At 40.6% G+C, this 18,661-nt stretch overlaps 1 protein-coding gene across 3 annotated transcripts in view; it reads left to right on the top strand.

Annotated features, from left to right (window-relative positions):
• Positions 1 to 18,661, top strand: part of TPD52 (tumor protein D52) — a 164,875-nt gene that overhangs the window by 14,715 nt on the left and 131,499 nt on the right. Inside the window, exons 1-4 of one of the 3 annotated variants that reach the window (XM_054985221.1) lie at positions 8,089 to 8,405; positions 16,835 to 16,941; positions 17,135 to 17,283; positions 18,527 to 18,628. In XM_054985221.1, coding sequence (XP_054841196.1) covers positions 8,264 to 8,405; positions 16,835 to 16,941; positions 17,135 to 17,283; positions 18,527 to 18,628 — 500 coding nt within the window. In that variant the 5' untranslated portion in view covers positions 8,089 to 8,263. Of the gene's footprint in view, positions 1 to 8,088; positions 8,406 to 16,834; positions 16,942 to 17,134; positions 17,284 to 18,526; positions 18,629 to 18,661 lie in introns of those variants that run through there. The other 2 variants (XM_054985223.1, XM_054985222.1) reach the window with 2 other exon arrangements.

Here is an 18,661-nt window from a genome sequence, read left to right as displayed (position 1 = left end):
CACTCTTTCTATGCTCAGGAGCCAATGTAGTATTTGTAATGCAACCTGTAAGAATATGACACTTGAAACAAGAAGACAAAAAGAAGAATGTATGCAAAACCTCTGTAAGAACTGAGGACTAAATATATTGCTTGTAGAGCTGCACTTATAAGAATATTACACATATGTTATATTATTCTACAGGATTCCAATATTCTCAGTACCAGAGAGCCTTTTGTAGAAAACTGATTTGATGCAGCAAGCTGGTTTTGGCCACCTGTGGCCTTATCTTCCTTAAGGCTGAGAAGAAACTGGGGGAAAGGGCACAGATGGGAGAAACATCCCTTCCTACCCACAGACTTCAGTTATCAGAGGGTACCAAGGCTGCCAGATTGAGACTCATTGGCGCCATTGAAAGTATTATGCCCAGAAGAAAGTAGGTGAGAGGTTAGAAGGTGTCTTTCCAAATTGAGGGCAAGATAAGGGGGTTGCAAGATTTGGAATTCCCCCAAGTAGAGGGGCCAACCCAGAATTGCATCTTCAAATCAGAACTGACCCTAGATACCTTATGAGCCAATAAGATAACAAATATTAGAATATTGTAATATTGTTATGATTATCTGAAAGTATTAATTGCTCTGCTCTTCTGTTGTAATTTTGATGAGCTTTTGCACACAAGGAGACCGTCTACTTCTGTGTAAGAAAAAGGGCTCATCCAGCAGTTTAATTAAACCATCTGTTTTGCTTCAATTCAAGAAGGACTCCAGGATCTTATTTTAATTTTTATTGTGGTTGGTCGGAAAAGGGAGAACGAACAACAGAGGCGCAAAGTTTTGCGCATAACAATTACGAGTAATAGGGGATAGCCAGGTGAAGAAGCACTCTTTTTCCTCTTGCATAAGTGTGTTAAAAGCCTGCAGAATGAAGACAGATGCTACCTAATGAGGGTCTCTTAGTTATTTTTGAGCAGTGTTCATTTTAAAATGATTCAAGAAAAAGTAATACCAGAAGAACACACAAAAAACAATTCCGGCAAAATAATTAGATTTAGTTGTGACTATTGAGGCATGATTTCAGTAGGATTCAGTGATGGCTAACATCTACTGGAATTTGCTCTCTGACATTTCTGTGGTAGCCATTTTCTGGTTGACTCCACCTCCTGCTTCAAATGTTTTTCAGGTTTGGTTCACAGCCATAATTTGTTTCTCTGATCTCCGCATCCCCCAGCCCCACCGAATAGGGGCTGAATAGTGTCCTGAAACTGGATCCATTGATGCTGCGAGAGAAGCAAGTAAATGTAGCTGTAAAAAAGGCCTTCTCACAACTCAGAGTAGCCTGGAAGATGGCTTTCAACCTTGACATGGCTGATCTAGCCACCTGGAATCATGGCTCAGTAACATTGGGACTAGACTACTGTAATGCACTTTACATAGGCCTCCCCTTAAAGTCAACTTAGACTTCAGTTGGTACAGAACACTGCAGCTCATTTACTCTCAGGAGTTAGATGGAGTATGCATATTAGTCGTACTCTGTAGTCACTTCATTGGCTTCCATCAGTTACCACTATCACACATTCAAAGCCCTTCATGGCCTTGGCTCCTCATATCTATGCAATTGCCTCTCCCCTATGTTCTGCCACGACAGCTTTGCTTATCTTCTGCAGATTCCATCCTGCAGTTGGGCAAGATCGACAGCTGCCTGCACATGTGCTTTCTCTGTGGTGGCCCCATTTTGTGAAATGGCCTGCCTGAGGTCAGGAAAGCTGACACTCTCCTGACTTTCTGCAAAACTGAATTATTCAGCAGGGCTTTCTACTCAGATTATAGGATTGTGTTGTAAGAAATAGCTCAGAGATAAATTGGTAGAGACGGGAACTATACGCTACTCTGTTGAGTACTGTCTGCTGATGTAGACGTGCACTTAGTAGGGAGTTTCCACATTGTTAAAACATTCCAAACTTTTTAAAACAATAAGTGATCTTGAATATTAAGTAATTTCTTAAAGTACACAGTCTTCAAGCTAGTTCCCTGTTTCCTCTTGTTCCTAGTTATTTCCTCTCAAACGGAGTCTGTTTCACAGTTCTTTTGCCAGAAGATAATTCTGTGTGTTATCCAAACACATGTCCAGAATATGAAGGCCACCGACCCAGCTCCACTCTTTTTTTTTGTACTGGGATTTCTGAAGCAAACTAGAACAGATATGTCAGAACTAAGACGCTGTTTATGTAAGAAGGCTGGCTTGTGGCTGGCTGCCAGTTGCATATTAATCTTTTCCTTGGCACAAAAGATCCTGTGATCTGGGAACTGTAGCCTCAAATAAATGTTCATACTGTTGCCTTCTCCTTTTTAGTGGCAGTGGCTTCGAAGGCAGGAATCTGCTTTAACATTACAGTGCCCTGTCTATCTCTCACAGTTTGCCGATGATGGTAAAAAAGGAGACCATCATCAAGTTCATTGATATTTTCAAGTAGATACAGTGAAACCAATATGAAATACCTGATTATAAAATTCTCCAATGTAGAGAACTTGTTTGGTCTGGAAGCTCTTGCTCCAAAGAAAGTGGCATTATCTGGTGTCAGTCTTACATTTGTGTATTTTTTGGGGCGTGGGAAGGGGATATGTAAGCACATAAATTATGGGAAGAAAGTATAATCTGAACAAACCCCAAATAAAAGTGAATGAAGATGCAACTTTACAAACTGCTGCAAGGAATAGTGTTTTACTGTGGAGGATGATGATGCACAAGTGATTATGCTTAACATCTGTAGTGAGAAGCATAACTGTTTCAGAAGTGGGAAAAATGAGGCTACAGAACAGTTTCCCCTCCATCCATCAAGTTAGTAGGCCAAACAGCAGCAATGAAGGCTTTACAGCTTTGAAGAGGCCTCCTTGTGCTCTGGGAATGCTGCACCTTCCAACTGTTATTCTGGGTGAGTTTAGAGCAATAAACAGCTGCAGGTGATTCTTTCCTAGGTCAGCGGTGATAAGACTTGTAAATGACGCATATTTCTAGAGCTAATACTAGCAGTGCACACATTGAAGCTACTGGTGGTAATGATCAGCAAGAGAACTAAGAAATTTCTTAAGCTGTCGAGGGATTTGTGTGTGTGTGTGTGTGTGTGTGTGTGTGTGTGTGTGTGTGTGGGAGTAGAGTGAGACTTCAATTGACTATTTTTGTATTGTTTATTATGCCTTTTGTCTCAGATTCGCCACCTAGTGGTAACTAATCATGAACAAAATAAAATGTGATTGAGTTACTTATTTAAAATGTTTTTATGTTGTCTTTCTACCCAGTGTGTAGGGTCCCCAAGGCAAAGAACAAGTAAAATAAGCTTTAAAAGTTTTACATACTCACATACAATGAAACAACATAAATGGGAAGGCCAATCAGTGAGGGAATGCCAAATACAACAGGCAAGTCTTAACCTGCAGGCAGAAGGCAACGGTAGAAGAGGACAGATGCATTTTTTTCTCTAGGGAAGGAATGCCATAATTTTGATACCACACCAAAGGTTACCTTTTTGTGCCACAACAAAATGGGACACCCAAAGGGCTGAATGCCACTTCGCATGTGAATAGTAGGCGCTCCCTGTTTTTTTTTTTTTATAAAGGAGCATTTGCACAGTGTTAAACCAAAAATGGCCCATGGGACTCATAGGTTTTTCCCTTTTAAGACAGATCAAAGGAAAATCTTGTATCTGGATCAAAGGAAGAAGTGCAGGGCGGCTGTGGGCAAAGCCATGTGAATGCTTTGTATGCAGCCAATCCACATAGGAAGTGGAGCAAGTTACAGTTTCAGAATGGAGGTGCAGCTTTGCAACCCCTCCTGCCAGTATTTTAAGGTGCTCTTTCATCACAGCTTAGCCATAGTGTGGCTTTGCACCATGACTCATCTGGGAAGGGTTTTTTTTTCTTTTGCCAGGTTGTGTGGGACACCCTGGTGCAATTTTCATGGTGTTGGCATCTCCACTTCTGCATTGCTGCTCCCACAGCGAAGGGAGGAGGAGTGCCTTTTCCCACCCTTGTCTGGAATTAGCCCAAGTTACTCTAAAAGCTGTATACACTTCCATGCTTTTTCTAAAAACAGACCTAAATTCTGTGTGTGGTTATGTATACGTTGGTTATAGGGTACAAGGTCAAGGATCAATTAACACATCTATAATAAATTGCAATTTATGTTAAGACTCAATAGAACTAAAGTGTTAAGTCAAAATTGGACTTTTAAAAAAAATTCACTCGTCTGAGGTCTGAACAGTCATATTGATTTAAGAATTTTATGAACTTCCCGTCAGTTAACACGTTTGTTCTATCATGTCCCTAGTCTCCTGAAATGATTGAAAGTTTCTGTGTTATAAGTAACCGTGGTGGATTGGATCCAATCACATGTGAATTGAATACGTTTTTAGAAGGACTCTTCTATGAACTTCAATTCTGCCTTCCCAGACTCCGTACAGGCCTTGTGCCCCTGCTCCGTTTTTGAGGATCATGATTCTGGCATGCATACTGCATCTGCTGGAAACAAATTTATTTATTTATTTATTTATTTATTTCCGCCTTTCTCACTGAGACTCAAGGCGGGTTACACAGTATGAGATTAGTACAATCAGTAACAAGAACATTTCATAAACAATACAGTCTCAAGGACATTTCATAAACCATACCATAGGGTAAACAGATACAAGTTTAAAAGACCTAGTATTAGCAAGAATCCAATACAGAGTAGAAAAAATACTGAAGCAGAACATAATTCTAGGACTAACATTAGACAACATGGAGCACTGGTAGTACATAGGAGTACGTATTTAAAGCAGCAGATAATATGTAAGGCAATATAGTGATGAAGTCTATGGTCCCTAACTCATTAGCGAAGCATCTGAGACCCCTTCTCCACAATACAGCCCTCCCATTTGAGTAAAAAGCTTTTTTGAATAGTTCAGTTTTGCATCATTTACAAAAGCCAGGAGAGGGGGCTTTTCTGACTTCCTCAGGCAGGTCATTCCACAGGATACTTCTTTATATTTGCACAAGTATTATAGCAAATTATGTGTGTGATTTCTTCCAGTTTCCCCCTCTTACTGCTGCACTCTGATCTGTGTTGTTTGGGAGGGGGGTGGCTTTGGAGATGCAGTGGAAAAGGGTAAAAATCCCACCTGCGAACTTTGATTATAGTTGATTGGATCCATCCCCATGCAGGAATGGTTAATAGTTTCCTAGAAAATATGTTTGTGGGGAGTATGTTGCACCCATCTCTCTAAGGGAGGTATCCTTAATTCATGAACTTACAAACTTTGTCTCTGCCACGCTTTGGCAGGTATATTGCTCTGCAGTATGTTCCCTAAGCTATGAGATACCATTTGTAAATATTTAGATGCAATAGCTCAGTAGTTTCATTTCAAAGCAAAAATCTAAGTAACATCTTTAGAAACTGGTGCTTGCCAGCTTTTTAAATTCACCTGCTTGGTTATTAGAACCCCCCCCCCCCTGAAAATTACAATCCAGTTACTGACTTCTATCGTGGATGAAGCTTGATAGTGCTTGACTGAGCCTGAACAAGCCACTTTACGTTGAAAAGATTCACATTACCCTGGAGGTAATTGGCTGAAGTACCTTGGTCATTGGCAGTCTGCTTTCTTGTCTATTTAATTTTATTATAAAAGGTATCAAAGCTTTTTCTCTTCCTTCTCGCCACTAACAAAGAATTGTGATAAACCTTGTTGAAGGTAAACAATTGTACTAAGGCTTGTCTGTTTTCCTCCAACCTGACATTAACGGTTTTAATTATTTGTGTTTGCATTTAATGTTTACTGTTTTAAAAATAATGCTTATGTTTCATGTTAGCTGCCTTTGGTGGTTCTGATGAATGCAGAAAGGTGGGGTATAAATTGTGTAGATAAAATAGATCCAAAGTTTGTTGAAGGATGGTAATTGCTGAGTGCTCTAGGGTGACACCAGAATTTAGGGGAAATGTTACAGGATTTGCAAGAAAATTAGTAGGCGATGGGGTGTAGTGCTGTCTCAATTGCTTCTTTGTGCAAGTACCTCCCAGGTAATCACAATCTCGTTCTGACTCCAAGAAGTTTTTGGTTGGGAGGGTATCAAGTACGAGAGAAGCTATAACTCTCCTTCCAATCCTTCCCTAATATTTGTGCAAACATGGCATTGACATTAACCAGTAGCACATGTATATCTGCCTTCTAGTATTGTCCATTGCAACCCCCAGTCTAGGATTTTCACTGTGCCTGCAAATGGGCAGTGGTGCAATCCAGCTCTTTTGCCAGATATGGCTACTGAAATGGATTCTGGTGAATAACTGGCTTTGTTCAAAGACCGAAAGGACTTGGAAACAATCTTTGCTAGTCACTTTCCTTGATGGGGACAGATGAAATATCATTTTTAGGTAAGACTCTATAATTCCAAGGAATAGATGGTGAACCTTCTTAAAAACTTAGCATTTGGCAGTATGTGACTTTTTAAAGAAGGCTGCAGCAACACGTTGGATATTTTGCTGGAATAGTGAGATTTTCCTGTGCGGGCAAGATAATACAGAAATTAATGATAGATTTAGCACAGTCTTCAGTGATGTAGATTCAGCACTAATAGAAGTGTTAGAATCTTTATGTCAAACACTTCCAAGATTTTGATGCATGAGCCTGTAGATTTAAATTTGATGGTGTATCCTTGAAAGCTTTTCTTTAAAAAAAATTAAACTCCTTGCCATAGAGATAGTGATATACTCTGTAAGTAACAAAATGTGACTTTCTGCTCTGATATTTTAATTCCATAGGTGTCTTAAGTAGTGAGCACGTTTGTCTTGTATTAAAATATTGCTTATACAAGAACTGTTCTTCACTTAACTCAAGAGTTCATGTTCCCTCCTCCCTTTCCTTGACTGTTTTGGTCTGAAATCCAGCCATGAGTGTTGGGTTTTCAGATCTCCCCTGCATGCTAACAGCCTATTCTTACTAAAAGTTTTGATGCTTCTCTTATCCCTCTTTCTCAGACAACAGCAGTACAAAGTATGTAGTTCTCTGCACATGGCAGAATTGGATAAAGACCCCAGCACATGCGCAAGACATCATCTGAGGACAAGGGCAGTTAGTCAATGCCTTGCAGTCTTTATTTGAAAGTGTAAAGTGGCTGGTGGGGTTTTTTTGTCTGTTAATATTGAAATCTATAAAAAGTGAAGGATAGGCTGGTGGAATGGCTGTTTAAGAGGCGCTGCAGTTTACTGATGGAACAAAAGTGATGTTTGTTTTTAGTGCCTATTGGAGTGGACTGGGAGGCAAAAAACAGACCTGGATAAAAGCCTCACCCTTCAAGGAGGGGAGGAGAAAAACCAAACTCACCATGGCAGCTTGTGAATCCAGCTTGCCCACCATGGTGGTTGGTTGTGGGCTACTTGGGCAGCTGCTGCCAGCGCAGGCTTGGAAACCAGCTCTCTTGCCGCAGGAACTGCTTGAGAGCAGCTTGGGCAGCCAACGTGCTTGCCATCATAGGCTGCTTGATTTCTCACCATAAAGGCTGTGAGTGAGGGCCTTTCTTGAGGTCAAGTTGGCTTCGGTAGGGGAAGTCAACCCATGAAGCCGTTAGCCTACCGGGACATTCCCAGTGGCCTTAATGGGCAATCCGTCTCTGGTGCTTATTTATTTCCACAGCAGCCGGTGGAAAATACTCCAGGGAATAAAGATTATGGTGCAATAGAATGTGTTTATTTCTGTTGCATGTGAAGAAAGCTATGTTCTAGTGCAGATATGAGCAAAGCAGAAAAGCTACTGTTTGTGGAGGGGGAAAACCCTGTTCCATTAATCGTCATAAAGTCCAACACAGATGGCTTATAGGATAGATGATGGCTAGTAATCCTTTTGTGTCCTAGAAGATTAAGGATATCCTGGTGCAACTGCAGTCAGCTGACACTACAGAAAAGACTGAAAAACGTTGGTGTAATCCTGCACAGGGCAAAGACCTGGAACCACAGGCATACTGTGTGTATTCTCATGCATTGTAGTATACAGAATAGTTAAAGATTTACAGATCTTTAACCACGTGTTTGTGAAAACTCTTGCAGTGTAAGACTGACTTTTCCAGTTACTTATTAAATGGGTAGCTTGAACCCCATGATCTTACCTACTTCTGAAATTCTTCTGTGAACACAGGGCACAATGTGAAAGCCTAGCATCTCAACATCAGTGATTTTCTTCTTAGCAAGTGAATGCAACTAAAGATGAGGAGGATGGGTTCCTCATTGGATGTAGAAAGGAAATGTGGCTGTGCATTTTGAAAGATCTATGATGGACTCGCTAGAAATGGATCTACATGAGGATTACAAATCTCCTTTTGATTTTAATGCTGGAGTTAATAGGAACTATCTCTACCTTTCACCCAGCTTGACTCTCTCGCCACCTGGATCTCCTGTGCTGAAGAATTCTGGTAATTTTCCTAATGTTTAAATATCTACCAGTGTAATCCTAGGCAGAGTTGCTCCAATATAAATCTGTTCATTTCAATAGGCTTAAAACTGAGTAAGTTTGCCTAGAATTGCACTGTACAGCATTCTTGAGAGCAGTATGCTAAAAGTAGACCACAGGTTATACTCTGGAAGTTACAGCTAAAAATATCTGTACAAATATGTTCTAGGATGCTGTGCTGCAACTTGAAAAAGTTGGAAAAGGCTTTTCAGAGAACAAAATGAATCTCTGGTGCCAGGTTTAATGGCCAAAGGAAATAACAGTAGCATTGCTATAAAAGAAATAGAAACACAGTTTTGGAATATACTGATACCACTCTGTAGCTTCCAATTCTGCTTTAAATAGGTGGTTGAAAAAACATAGAAAGAAGAGGGGAAATAATGGATTGTAGTGGTGTGAATTTCGTAGAGAATTAAATTGCTTTCATCCAAACGTGCTGTCTTTATGATTTTGATGTCTAATATCTACAGGTTTCAGAGCACATTTTAGTATGATATTTGATTATAAACATGCAGCATCACAGGACATCTTGAATTCTCTCTTAATTCCACAAGTATCAGTGGAAAGTGCCGGCAATTCTAAACCTAATGTAATGTGGTGGTTTAGATTAATTGGGATGTCCCTGAATCTAAACTCTCTTCAACTTTCTAGGTGGCTTTAGGCAAGCCACCTTCAGCCTCCGCTCCCCTTCTGCAGTATAGAGATGATAATACTGGGTAGCGAAAAAGATGGCAACAAGGATAAGCATACTAGCAGCGCACTCCTAAACAGTTACTCCCTTTGAAATCCATTGAAATCCGTGGGTTTAGAAGGTTGTAACTCTGTTAAAAATTCTTGGGCTTGTTTCTTGCCCTGTCACCCTGCTTTAAATTTACAGCTACAAAAGGCAGAGAGAAAATGAAGTTGTACTCTTTGAAAACTTTCTATGCTTGAAGGTGCATTAGTGAGGACAGTGGTGAAGTTCTGACAGACTAGAAATTCCAGTTCTGTGACAATGGCATTATCCCTGAAGTACTGAGCCCTGAAGTTATTTCATGCTTGAAAACCATAAAGCTTAAACAACCATAGCAGGTTGTGCAGACTTGCCAATGCTATAACAGTTCCCTGGAACTGCATGATGCAATGTTATGAGCTTTAAGCTTTAGAGTCCAAATTAGAGATTGATATTTAGCATTTATCAAAAATAGCCTATGACAATTTTCCTGCCCCTAAGCTGTGGAATCGAGTTGGGAGTTTGTCACAGGATATCCTCAGAAATTGACTAATGAGAATGTATTTAGCTGTCAATCTTCTGTGCATGGATGAAGTCTGGCATTGCATAAATAACTGTAATGCAGAATAGTTTTGTATTCAGTGTTCTCTTTGATTTTTTTTCCACAAGGCCTTCAGGCTCCAGTGCCCCATTTCAGCTCTCTAGATACGTTGTTCAAAGCCCTTGTAGAAATCAAAATAGAACGCTGCCATGAAATCTTTTGTTTGCTTCAGGAAATGGAATGGTCTCTTAAGGCTACAGAGTGATGACCAATTTTGATCCTGTTTACTGCTGTGGGTTTTAGATCAGGGTTTTCATTTTTTTTAAGGAATCCTGGGGTTCCTCATTAGTTAACTGGGAGTATCTCAGTGCAAAGGCCATTAATGGCAAATGAGTTCTCTGTTTGCCACTCCTGCTGAGCATCCATAGAAATGTGCAACTGCAGGGATGGTTTGCGTGCACTCTAGGTATGCTTTGATTATCGGAGGCCTGACTACCACCATGTGCGAATGTATCTTCTGAAGCACCTCCCCAAATCCTACACGTTGCAGGGATTCCATGGCAGATATGCATGAGCCATTGGCAGAGGACTCTACTAGAAAGGGTTCCCTGAATCTAAAACCTTCAAGATTAGTCTCATCCTTGCTGTTTGATGCCAGATGGAGTAGTATTGTGAAACATCTCTATGACAAGAAGTTGAATGTATACATTATTGTGCAGATTTTTTTTGTCATGGTGATGGGTTGCAGTGGGCCTCACTTCTGTGCTCTGACATAAAAGTATCTTCTGTGGTTGTAACTCTGGTCTACCGTTGACACTATTTTTCTCTGCTATTTTATTTTAAAAATGTCTATGACTTCTTTCCATGCAAATAGCTTCTGCAAGATTATAAACATCAAAACAGTTCACCATTAAAATAGCAATGAAGAATATATAAAATAATTAAATAAAAACTTATAAACATAACACCAAACTAGGGAAGAGAGCCAATAACAGTTATTGGGGGTACACTAAACAACAGTCTTCATTCTCTGGTGGAAGATGACTATAGAGAGAGACATTGTGACATGGGAAGACTGAACTGAAACATGGAAGTATTCTCTTCTTCTGAAGAATCTGAACACATTTCCCACATTAGCTAGACTTTACCTGCGTGTATCTGCTAGATCATTTTTGGTGTTAAATAATGTTACCACTTATCACCCGACCTCTATTAAACAGAGACTAAGATACTAACAGCTGCACTAGCAAAGTATTTACATTCATCTTTATGTGCATTGCCATAAAAATATTCAAGAAGTTAAATATCAGGATACCTTGAAACTTATGGTTTATATGGACAATGTAGTCTTCAAGAACCAAAGGAGTTTGCAGAAGATTTGAAACTAGTATTAGAGAAGTCTGTGAATGTTTCAGGGTATAAGATTAATCACACGACATCAGTCTTGTTAGGAAAATATAGTGGAAGGAATAAACAGTTCATATGTAGGCTTATGGGTTTGGCAAGGCAGACATAAAGTATCAGATATTGGGGAGTTTTAATCACAGAGAATTTATAAACTATGATACTATATAAATGTCAACCTGTGTGATGATTTTAAGTGTGTCTTTAAATGCTTGGTGTGCGTGTGCACTCCTGGCGGACATGACAACATCCCTTCCATTTTCTCAAAGAATCAGCTTTGCGTGGCGCATCGGAGCACTCCCACGGCTGGTGTGATGTCATTTCTGTAGGGTATGGTATATCTTAGGAATGATTTTGAGCCTGATTAAGAAGTGAATGAAGAGAGTTTATTTAGGAACCACAACTTTGATAGAAAGCAGAGAAACAGAATAGATAGTATTTCACTAAACTGGGAGAGAGGGACTTCTGGGAAGAAACAGGAAGTAGCCTAAGCATACCAATCTGGAGACATGCAAGAAGGACAGAAGAGAGGAGGAAATTATGGATCCCATCCTTCTATCTAACTGTCAGACCTGCTGCCCCCTGCAAGTATTCTGTGTTTTCTGCCTTCTCAGTACACAAGATGCATTTCCAACATCCCTTCTCAAGGTCTGGTGTACTGAGTCCACAAGGTTTAACTTCTTGCGTAGACTTTCAAACTTATCTATAAAAAGTGACTTCGTGAGTATATTGGCAATCATCTTTTCTGTGCGGCAATACTCCAACTCAGTAAGCCCATCCTCTTGCATATTTCTCACTACATGTTGTTTAACATCAATATGTTTGCTTCTAGAGTTTATCTTTTCTTTTTGTGCAAGTTTTATTAACCCTTGATTGTCCTCAAAGTGTTTTATCAGTTTGGATTCTTCTGTCCCAAAGTCATTCATCAGTTGCAATGTTCACTTCAGTTGTCTGCATGCCTCTGCTGCTGATACATATTCAGCTTCAGTCGAGGACAGAGCCAGAGGTTTTGTTTTCTGCTGTTCCAGCTCACTGTTCCATTGCCATAAAAGAACAAATGTCTACGGGTAGACTTTCTGTCTTTGGTATCCCCTGCCCAATCTCCATCCATATATCCCACCAATCTGGGATTATCACTTGTTGGCAACTTCAGTTTCAGATGCATAGTTCCATTCAGGTATTTGGCCAGTCTCTTGACTACATTCCAGTCTCTTTTGCTTGATGACTCAACCTTCCTGCACAACATGCCAACTGCTGCCGATATATCTGGATACGTCTGTACAGCAATTTTCCAATTGTTTCCCTGTTTCATTTATTGTCGGGCAGGAGTTCATCATTTCCTTGTTGCTTTAGGTAATTTACTTCCATAGGTGTATCTGCTGGCTTCTTTCATTTGCATATATTCCAGAAACTCTAGGACTTTCTGTTTTTGGCTAAGAAGATATCTCTCATTTTCTTCTCTTTTTACTTGGACTCCCAGGTAGTAGGTGATAACTCGTCACTCTTTCACTTCAACCTCTTGACTCAGATTTTGGACTATTTCATCATAGTCCTTATTCGTTTCATAATACAAAATCAGATTGTTGATGTAAACCAGAATGTAAGTCCATCTGTTGTCTTGGTACCTTGAGTAAAGGAATTGTTCAGCTTTGCCTTGCATAAAACCTTCTTTGGTCAACATTTGGTATAGTTTTTCATTCCAACACCTTGCAGCTTGTTTGAGCCCATATAAGCTCTTTTGCAGTTTACACATGAGACATCTGTCCTGGGATTGTTGGAATCATAGTGGCTCTTCAGTGTAAACTTCCTCTTTAATTTCACTGTGCAGAAAAGCTGTTTTTATGTCTAGATGCTTCATGTGCATCAATTATACTCAAGAGCACCCTTATTGAAGTGTGCCTCACCACTGGTGCAAAGGTCTCATTGTAGTCTTCACCGTATTTCTGAGTGTAGCCTTTGGCAACCAATCTCACCTTATATCTTTGCGCTTTGCCTTCTGCATCACATTTTATCTTGAAAATCTACTTGTATCCAACTGTTCTCTTCCCTGGAGGGAGTTCTTCAAGGGTCCATGTCTGATTTTTGATGAGAGATTCAGTCTCTTCCTCTGCAGCCCTTCTCTGCTTCTATGGCAGGCATTTTTGTTATGTCTTCCTATGTGGAGGGTTCAGGCACAACTTCTGTCCTTGCTAGATAGGAAAGTCTTTTCAGTGGTATGTTCTTGTTTACTCTCTCTGACTGTCTGATTCTTGGCTCTGCGGCCCCTTCTGGCTCTGCAGGTCCCCCAGCTGTGTCATGTGTGCAGTCCATGATGGGTAGTTGTACTGCTCTTTGTTGCACCAACAAGAGAAAACGAAGAACAGCAACTTCACCAATATCTGCTATCTTCCTTTCATTAACATAGACAATATGGCAGATTTTTATTGTTTCAGTCTTTGAGGTAAGGATTCAGTATCCTCTACATCCTTGTGCATATTCCACAATTCCTTCTTCTGCTCAGGGATCTATCTTAGACCTTTTCCCTTTAGGAACATAACTGTAGGCTTTTGATCCAAAGACCTTCAGGTGATTCACATTGGGTTTGTGCCCATACCATAGTTCAAATGGGGTACTGCTTGCACCTTTGGTGGGCAGTCTATCTTGCAGAAAGATAGCAGTATTAATTGCTTCTCCCCAGAATTTCTCAGGTAGCCCTGCTTCAAGGAACGTGCACCTACTCATTTCAGTGAGAGAGTGATTCTTTCTCTCATGCTACTCTGTTTTGCTCTGGCGTGTATGGCACTGTGGCTTGATGCTGAATCCCCTGCTGCTTGGTCATGTAATTTTTCATTTCATGTCCTATATATTCCCCTCCATTGTCAGTGCGGAGTGCCAATGGTCCTCTCTGGAATCTGTTACTGACCATTGCTACATAAGCTTTAAATTTTTCTAGCACTTGATTTTTATCCCTGATCCATGTATGTTACAGCATACTTGGAGAATGCATCAATGAAGGTGAGAATATATTTGTTGCCACTTGGTGTCGCTGTTCTCATTGGACTGCATAAGTCATTGTGTATTAAATCTAACGGCTGCCTTGCCTTGTAGATTTTGGTTTGTCACATTGGAAAGTCCTCCCTACTCTTCCCTTTCCTCTCTGGGAGGAATCCCTTTGGAGAGATGGCAGTTCCTTTTGAAGTGCCTGCTTTTCTCAGCTTTCTTGCTTAAATTTACAGCATCCATAGCACTTTCACAGTCCCTCAGTCCATATCCTGTGTCTGAGTTCTGGAATTCTTTATGTCTATTACACTCCTCCAGCATGCTTATGGCTTGATTCAGAGTCAAATCTTTCTTAACTTCTACTTGATTTATGAAACTTTCATACTCTGGTCGCAGGCTGATCAGCAACAGTACTATCACATCTTCATCAAGGAGATCTTTTCCAGCTGAGCGAAGCTGCTGGACTAAAGCCAGAAAATCATCCAGCTGCTCACACAAGCTCTGATCCTCTCCCATTCTAATACCGAACAACTTCCTTTGTAAAAACATTCCACTCTTAAGTGAAGTATCTACATAAAGTCTTTGAACTTCTCAGATATTTTTAGCTTTATCAATATGAATCACCTGCAAAATTTCCCAGTCCACCAAACCTTTAAACAGGATCCCTTTGGCTTTGTTGCAGCATTCATCCCATTTTCTTTGCTTTTCAGGTTCCTCATTTGCCAGTCTTGGATATTTAATTGTGTCCAAACTCCTTGTTTCATGAGATGGGTCTGCATGCAGGCTTTCCAGATTACATAGTTGTTCAGCCTTTCTGTCACTGCAACTTATTGAATGCTATAGGTGGACATTTTGTCCCTTTGTTCTCTCTCTCACACAGCTCGTGAGGGAGCCTCTAGTGAGTCATATTTCTTTAACCAGAGATCAATCCACAAACCATCCTCTGCTACTATGTAGGGTACGGTATATCTTAGGAATGATCTTGAGTCTGATTAACGAGTGAAAGAAGAGAGTTTATTCAGGAACTACAACTTTGATAGTATCTATTCTGTTTCTCTCCTTTCTTAACTACCTCACTAAACTGGGAGAGGGCCTTCTGGGAAGAAACAGGAAGTAGCCTAAGAATACCAATCTGGAGACATGCAAGGACAGAAGAGAGGAGGAAAGAAGGATCCCATCCTGCTATCTAATTGTCAGACCTGCTGCCCCCTGCAGGTATTCTGTGTCTTCTGCCTTCTTAGTACACAAGACATTGTATTTCCAACAATTTCCAGAAGTGATGTTGTTGTGCCAGCCGTAGGAGTACTCTCATGCTTCTTTTGGGGCCAGTTTTAGCCCCAAAAGAGCCAATTCTCAAGATTCGGCCCTGCTTAGAGTGCGGGAGCACTCCCACAGGTGGTATGTCAACGTCATTTCCAGGAGAAACATCATCATGTTGGTGCTGGGAGCATGCGGAAGACAGTAGTAGGCAGCAGTGTACAGCAGAAGTGCTCCCAAAATGAGGTTGGGGCCTGCGGGCAGGCCAAACCTAGGGAAGGGATTGCAGTTTTGAATTACCAAGGTTGCAGAGGCAAGCAATGGCAAACCACTTCTGTTACTCTCTTGCCATGAAAACCCTGCCAGGGGTCACCATAAGTCAGCTATGACTTGAGGTCACTCTCCATCATCACTCTTTAGCTGGGTATGAAAGGGAGTAAATAAAGGGCTCAGGGCAGCTCTTTATGAGGATGGGCACAGGGAAGAACTCTGTGTGATGGATGCCCCTGTCTTCTGAGGTACCATTGAACTCAAGTATGACATTTGCTTTTAAAAAATTATGACACCTTTCCACCCTGCTTAGCGTTCACAAGGCTGCAAACAGCAACAAAAGATTAATACAAACTTTTAAAATCATAGCATAAAAATAATTAGACCGCATATACAGTTAAAATATATACACAATAAGGAAGGTCAGTGAGGGAGCACCAGATGAAACAGTCAGTGTTGACTTGCTGGTGGAAGACAGTGCTAGAAGAAGACAGATGGATTGACTTGAGGAGGGAACTTCTATAACTTTAGTACCAAGAAGACCTTGTTTATTATAGGAAAAAGTATTTAACAGAAGTGGCAGCCAGAAGCTGGACGGCTTATATTGAAGGTGGCTTATATTGAAGCAGCTGGTAACAGCTGCTGTTGAGCGATGGTAGGGAGTTGGTCTGTTCCTTTTCTAGAATGCCACTACTTCCCTGCCAGCACTGTGTAGTACGATACAAAAGTTCTTAAAAACTTCCTTAAATCCATGGAAATCAAGAGATCCTGTATGCTTTGAAGGACGCTTATTTGTAGTTTACTTGTAATGGAAAATATGACTAGTAGAACTGTATGGGTGTTTGAAAATTGTAGTCCTGGAATTCAAAATTGCATATGCCCATGGAAAGGGAACAGGATTATTTGCTGATCTTGCCCTGGTTGTCAATCCTGTTCCTCTGTACAGCCGGAACAGGCCTTTTCTCCCTTCTTCCCAAGATGGCTCCCTTATGAATGGCACAGTGCAGTATTTGGGGGCACTTGGTTGCCCTTGGCTGCTTAGTTTCCTGATTTCTACTGATGGGGACCTGCAAGAAGTTATTTCTGTTCCTTTCTCCTCAGGTCTTCGCAGTATACCAGCCCTGCTTCCACACACCCAGTCTATTTCAGTAACCAGGATTTTGCTAGTTTAGAACCATGGATTACCTTTAGTGCAATTCAGATGTCAATTTTAATTTGCTTTTTAAAGGTTTGCTGAAAAAAGAAACCATTCCTGAAGTTGGAGAGGATGCAGCTGCTTCAGTGAACGTTTTGTCTGAAGAAGAGCAGGATGAACTCAGAAGAGAGCTTGCTAAGGTGAACAGTGAGTGAAACTTTGACCTCCTCTATGTAAGGTCCTCAGAAAGAATCTGGTATACACGCCACAGTATTTAACATGGATTTGAAGCTGCTGTTAAACATGGTGGCGGTCTTCCCCCTCCACCCACCCCTAATTTTTAAATAGGATCCAGGAGAATGACTGTTAAACTTAACATTCTCTGTCTTGTAGGTAGAAGAAGAAATCCAGACTCTTTCCCAAGTGCTAGCTGCTAAAGAGAAATATCTAGCAGAAATAAAGAAAAAATTGGGAATCAATTCATTGCAGGAGCTGAAACAGAATCTCTCCAAAGGGTGGCAGGATGTAACAGCAACACATGCGTACGTTTCTATCTTTCACTCTAATATTTAAGCTTTGACACAGATGAGTTTACTCTTCACATTTGGCAGTCAGAGGGCCAAACTACATGTTACATTTAAGAAGTCAGATCCAGGTTCCTCTGATTTGACTGTAGTGTGTGGTGGGGGAAGGACTTCTGCTTTCCGTCCATGTCATTTGCCCAAGCCATACATGTGCAGCTCCATAACGGGGTGAATAATGCCTCTTGGGGAGGGGGTGGGTTTCAGCTCAGCAAAGCAGTGCAGGTGGGAGGCAGAAACCCTCCTCCCCCCACACCATGGTCCTGAGTCAAATCAGGCCCCTATAGCACTTTAAAAAGCAGTTCACACAGCTGCTTTGTGGCTGTAGGGAAAGGGAACTAAGTCCTGGGAACCAAGACCCAACTTGTTTTTTTTAAAAAACTTAATGCGTAGTTTGGCCCTCCTAGGTACAGCACATGAAATATTAGACACGCCAAGGACAGTGATGCTTGAATTTCTGCCTTTATGATTACATGGCTGAGCATTTCCTATTAACGTTGTGAACTGACCTTTAATATCTAACTTGGCAAGGTCTTTGATAGTCTAAGCCAAAATAAGTGTGTTATTTCCTTGTTTTGCTATAATTGGTGTTCCTTTAATTATTGAATTTGATGGGACACTGTTCCAGGGAGGTTACAGCAGTCCAAAATATCTGTTGCATCTGTGAGTATTTAAAAGATGGTTCAAAGTGGTATCTTGACTTTGTCAGTTTTGGGCTATATTAGAATACATCACATTTTTATTTGAGTCATATGAGCTCTTCCAGATGTCAAAGGTGAAAATGTGGCACTACTTGATTTGCCCTTTACAAAGATTTCTATTGGTTTGTAGTTTACTGTTAAGATCATAAACCAGTTTGTTTAGGGCAAATATATTGTAATCAAATTTTGATTCAATGTGTTACCTCATGAAAACCTTGGTTGCTGTGGGCAACCATTTTTTAAAACAACATTTTCCCCATTTTTTTAAAAAAGATATTAGCTCAGACTCCTTTATCCTAAGAAGGAAGGGAAGCAGGATATAAACCCTAACCTTTTAGATGCATCTATACAGAACTTCTGGACTTGGCAGTGGATGAAGAGGCTTAAATTACGGGGTTACCTTACAATGTTTGTTTAAACAAAAAAAGGAAGTGAAAGAGCACCTACAGGCTCTGAACTTAAAGTGCTCAGAATTGTAACAATTTGTGTGTGTCTGAATGTAGATATAAGAAGACTTCAGAAACATTGTCTCAGGCGGGACAGAAAGCTTCTGCTGCTTTCTCATCGGTTGGCTCTGCCATAACAAAGAAGTTGGAAGATGTGAAGTATGACATCATTTTTTCTCTTAAATTTAATCT

Source organism: Eublepharis macularius, chromosome 7 (genome assembly GCF_028583425.1).
Source record: "Eublepharis macularius isolate TG4126 chromosome 7, MPM_Emac_v1.0, whole genome shotgun sequence".
Taxonomy (NCBI): domain Eukaryota; kingdom Metazoa; phylum Chordata; class Lepidosauria; order Squamata; family Eublepharidae; genus Eublepharis; species Eublepharis macularius.
This window is presented reverse-complemented; position numbering and strand designations above follow the sequence as displayed.